Genomic DNA, 4,214 nt, shown 5'->3' with positions numbered 1-4,214 from the left:
TCCATTTGCAGCATGGATTTGGTCGGGGCCGCGGTACTTCTCCCTCATGGTCACTTTCTCCAGTTCGCTCGTGATGTGGTTGGTAGCACCACTGTCCACGTACCAGTTTGTATCGACGCCGTACGATCCTTCAGCACCGCCGGCTACTTTCTCGTCTTGGGATGAGTCGTTGTCATCCTCAAAACGGTACCAACAGTCCTTCGCCGAGTGCCCCAGCTTGCCGCAGATTTGACACTTGACAGCATCAGGGCGAGACTTGGCAGAGGAGTTGGTGCGACGACCCTTGGTGTTGTTGTAGGAGGGCTGGCCGCTGCCATTGCCGCTGCTGCTGTTGTTGGCGCGAGGGTTGCTGCTGCTGTTTTACCCCTTGCGCAGAGGGCCACGGTAGCGGGAGGAGCCACCACCTCCACGAACACGTGAAGCACCGTTGGCCGAAGACTTGAAGTCATTGTCGTTGCCGCAGTAGAGCCCCACCCTCTGGTCAAAGTTGCTCATCTGAGCAAAGAGCTCATCGAGCGTGACCGGGATGGTGCGAGCATCCAGCGCTGAGACCAGCAGCTGGTACTCCATGTCGAGCCCCGCAAGGATGTGAGAGATCAGTTGATCATCCTCCAGGGGCTTTCCCGCCGCTGCCAGCTCATCCGCCAGCGAGCGCATCTGGGCAAAGTACGTCGCCACGGACTGCTGCCCCTTCTGCGCATTAGCAAGTGCTATGAGTATGTTGTTGATGCGGGAGATCGAGGTCGAGGAGAACATGTGCGCGAGCGCCGTCCAGAGATCGTGCGCATGGGTGATGGCCGTAACCTGCACAAGCACTTCCTTCGACAAGTTACAGCAGATACCTTAATACATGTTGATCTTCCCTGATCCAGATTGAATAAAGGGGGTTTGGCGACAACTGCTCCTTCCCATCCGCCAGCTTGGTGATGACGGTCGAGGCAGGTTCCTTCATGGATCCATCAACGTAGCCGAAGAACCCCACGCCTCGGAGTTGCAGCGTGATCTGGGTACGCCAGAGCACGTAGTTCGTGCGTGTTAGCTTCTCGGTGATCTGGCCGGTCAGGGTGCCCTCAGGAACGCTTGAGGAGGAGGACATGGCGGCTTGGTGGTGGAGATCGAAAACTAGATGTGATGGAAGAGGATAGCTCTGTATACCATGTGGAAAGTTTAGGGAAACGTCGTACCCTACCGAGGGCGACGGGTTCATGTTTATATAGCCAGGCGCTTATCTCTGGTACATGCGCACAGGTTGTTGAGATTACAAACTTGGGATACAAGGGATAGAGAAGAGATATATTCGGTTACATGACATAGGACTAAGTTAAACAACCAATGTATATCTCTACGAGTACAACCTGTAAACATAACGCATATAGCATGTTTAACAAACAGCAATTACCTGGTCATGCCTTCGTGAGTGATACAACCAGCATAACTAGCGGGTTTCCGGCAACTTCTTCCTCCAAGCTGCCCGGCTGGCTCCATCGCTGCTCCGTGCACGCCATGAATTCATCCATGACATCCCCAAAATGTTGGACACTTATCGGCTCAAATACGGCTCTCATCATAATTGCAAACCAACTTGGGACCATGAGCGCATTATCCACACCGCTTCGGGGGTCGTGCACCCGCATCTCACCGATAAAAAAAGAACCTTCTTCTTGGATGATCACCCTCAGATCTTCATCAGAAGGTCCATGCATTGGCACATAGAAAGATTCAAACTTTGCTTTGTCGATCACACCCTACCAATAATACCAAAAGACCACAGGTATCAAATAGTCGTGCGTTGGTTAGCAAATCATATGACCATGTTAGAAAAGTAAGGTAGCGCACCTCTATGACCATGATGCGTAAAATCCGAGCCAAGGTTTCCCGGAGGTGACAAAGTTCGGAAGCAAGTTGATCAGAACGCCTCCCAGGAAGAGAAATAACCATCCGACCTCCTGGAACCTGTTCTTTGGCTCTTAGCTTCAGGAAAAGTGTGAAATCTTTCCTGAACTGTTGTTCATAAGCCTCAAAGACGATAGGGAGCCTTTCAAGCCTAGCATGCTCATCAATGTCATACGCCGGGATCTTGTTACTTGTAAGCACTCCAGGAGCCTGTAAAGATAAGGGTCTTGTTTATGCATCCAAAAGTAATGGAACAAATCAACCCATCGAGCAGCGTCAAACTCATACCTTTGAGAGCCAATGCAGGCTGTTGGACGAGCAGACAAGATGCAAGGAGCCACTAGTGAAGAGCCTCTCGTAAAACAACCCTGGTGCGACACCGGTCACGACAACAGGGTCATTTCCCTTATGGAGCGTGACCAGGCTCTGCACCACCGTGTTGAAGTCATTGTGAGGGAGGTCGTTGAGGAGCACCCACACTTCGGGTGGTGGCTGTACAAACTGAAGGTAGTGACTGTGTATGGCCTGGACAGCTATTGACACCAGTGTTAGAGCGTTTGGGCCAGAGGAGCAACCCAGATCGGCGATCACCATCCTCGTTGGCAACATGGTGCTGCTCCTGCTGCATAAGTCAAGGATGGCTGCTTCTATCAGGGGTTTCATCTTGTTCTGTTCAACACTCTGCAGTCAAGTTGTAGTTCGTCAGAAAAATCTAGCCTATCTCTTGGCTCAATGGTGTGATTGGTGTCCTTAACTTCCTCATTTCTTGTTGATAAATCGATAATATAAGCTAGGTACTCCCTCTATTCCAAAATATAGTGCGTCAGCGCTTCCCGAGGTCGAACTTTGACCATAAATTTAACGAACGAGACCGACTGCGGCGGGTGAAAAAATTACATAATTAAAAACTTCTTTCGAATACGAATTCACTGATATAATTTTTGCTCCCGCCGCAATCGGTCTTGGTAGTTAAATTTACGGTCAAAGTTGAAGCACGGAGATAGAGGAAGCACTACATTGTGGAATGGAGGGAGTATGAAACACTTCCAGTCGATAATCCAAGTGTCAAAGACATATAAGAGAACTAACTGAAACAAGAGAAGACACCTGAGCACTGGAGTTGCGAGCATAGCTTGTTTCCTCTTGTCCTTGATTCATATGCAGCATCTGTTTGGAGGCCATGGCTTTGCTTGAAGCAAGCTAGGCTGAACTCCAGATCTTGAATCTGCAGCAGCCAGATTAGGGAGGCAAGGTACCAGACATTCAACACTTGATTTTTCTATGCTCAGCTAGCATCTGTTTTCTAGGCCTGTGGCTACTTAATGGGGGCAGTAGCAAGTCAGCGTGCTTTGTTATTTTAATCTAGTTAAAAGGTTGGCCAGCCAACGGAATCACTGGAAGGTTGGTCAAATCCAGATCAGAATACAATACTAACGACCTGTCTGACACTAGCAGGGCATCATTTGTTTCAGACTAGCAGACCAACATGGTATCCAATGGAAAAAAGCAAACAGAGAAAACATTTTAGAGCAGCACATGCACACTCTTTTTTGTTTTGTACGGTGTAAATTTATTTATTTATATTGAATTTGAACTTATGCAGCTAACAAATTCTTGAAATCGCCAATAGGAACAGGCGCACAGTTAATGCATGGCGATCAAGCAGCCGAATAATAAATTAGAATACAATCTTCGTGTTTCTCTCTCCTTTCATATGTTTTTGTACCGCCCTGTTCAAGTTAACGAATGTTCCATTGTATTCCTATGGGCTTATCTCGCACGGCCAATCCATGTTGCTCCTTTTAGTTTCCAATGATTAAAGAAGTCTCAGTTATTTCTTGGAACATTCGAGGCCTAGGTAGACACAAAAAGTGCACCGACGTAAAAGCAACTCTCTCCTCGGCGCCTTGCTCTTTGCTTTGCCTACAGGAGTCAAAGCTCCAAGACATTTCCAACTTTAAAGCTATTTCTTTTCTTCCTCCAAATCTTCGCAACTTCCATTTCATTCCAGCTATCCGTTCTGCTGGGGGAATTCTTACCGCATGGGACGACAATTTTCTCTCCTGCTACAAAGTGCTCGCGGACACTTTTGCCATTACCTGTTGGTTTGAATATCGCGCTCGGATGACCTCTCGTTTGCCATTACTAACGTCTACGGCCCTTGTGACCATGCCTCTAAACCTACCTTCTTGCAATCCCTGGTGAACCTCAAGCATCAGATCTCCTGTCCTTGGACTGTCATTGGTGATTTCAACATCACCCTTAGGCCGTCAGACAAATCCACGACGCATTTCAATATGCTGGAGGCTAACCTTTTCGCC

The 4,214-nt window shown here is 48.4% G+C and overlaps 1 protein-coding gene and 1 non-coding gene across 2 annotated transcripts; both read right to left on the bottom strand.

The window, feature by feature from the left end:
- Positions 1–479: 479 nt before the first annotated feature.
- On the bottom strand, positions 480–618 carry LOC120962217 (small nucleolar RNA Z247). Its single transcript, XR_005753059.1, has one exon. It is a non-coding gene; the product is annotated as a small nucleolar RNA Z247 (small nucleolar RNA).
- A 698-nt stretch (positions 619–1,316) lies between these two features.
- LOC109740554 (probable jasmonic acid carboxyl methyltransferase 2) lies at positions 1,317–3,075 on the bottom strand. The gene is made up of 5 exons (XM_020299607.4): positions 3,001–3,075; positions 2,182–2,574; positions 1,837–2,103; positions 1,410–1,745; positions 1,317–1,355 (listed from the first exon to the last, which is right to left on the bottom strand). Exons 1-5 carry the CDS (start codon positions 3,073–3,075, stop codon positions 1,317–1,319), a joined length of 1,110 nt encoding a protein of 369 aa, XP_020155196.2.
- Positions 3,076–4,214: the final 1,139 nt, after the last annotated feature.

Source organism: Aegilops tauschii, chromosome 3 (assembly GCF_002575655.3).
Source record: "Aegilops tauschii subsp. strangulata cultivar AL8/78 chromosome 3, Aet v6.0, whole genome shotgun sequence".
Classification (NCBI taxonomy): Eukaryota; Viridiplantae; Streptophyta; class Magnoliopsida; order Poales; family Poaceae; genus Aegilops; species Aegilops tauschii.
Note: the sequence above shows the minus strand (reverse complement) of the source record. Positions and strands in the feature narration are given on the sequence as shown.

Excerpts from the sequence above, each read along its gene's own strand:
- LOC109740554 (XM_020299607.4), bottom strand. The coding sequence starts at position 3,075 with ATGGCCTCCAAACAGATGCTGCATATGAATCAAGGACAAGAGGAAACA. Across the intron at positions 2,104-2,181 it reads GCCTGCATTGGCTCTCAAAG|GCTCCTGGAGTGCTTACAAG; the intron begins GTATGAGTTTGA and ends TTATCTTTACAG. Across the intron at positions 1,356-1,409 it reads TGGTTGTATCACTCACGAAG|GTTGTACTCGTAGAGATATA; the intron begins GCATGACCAGGT and ends TTATGTTTACAG.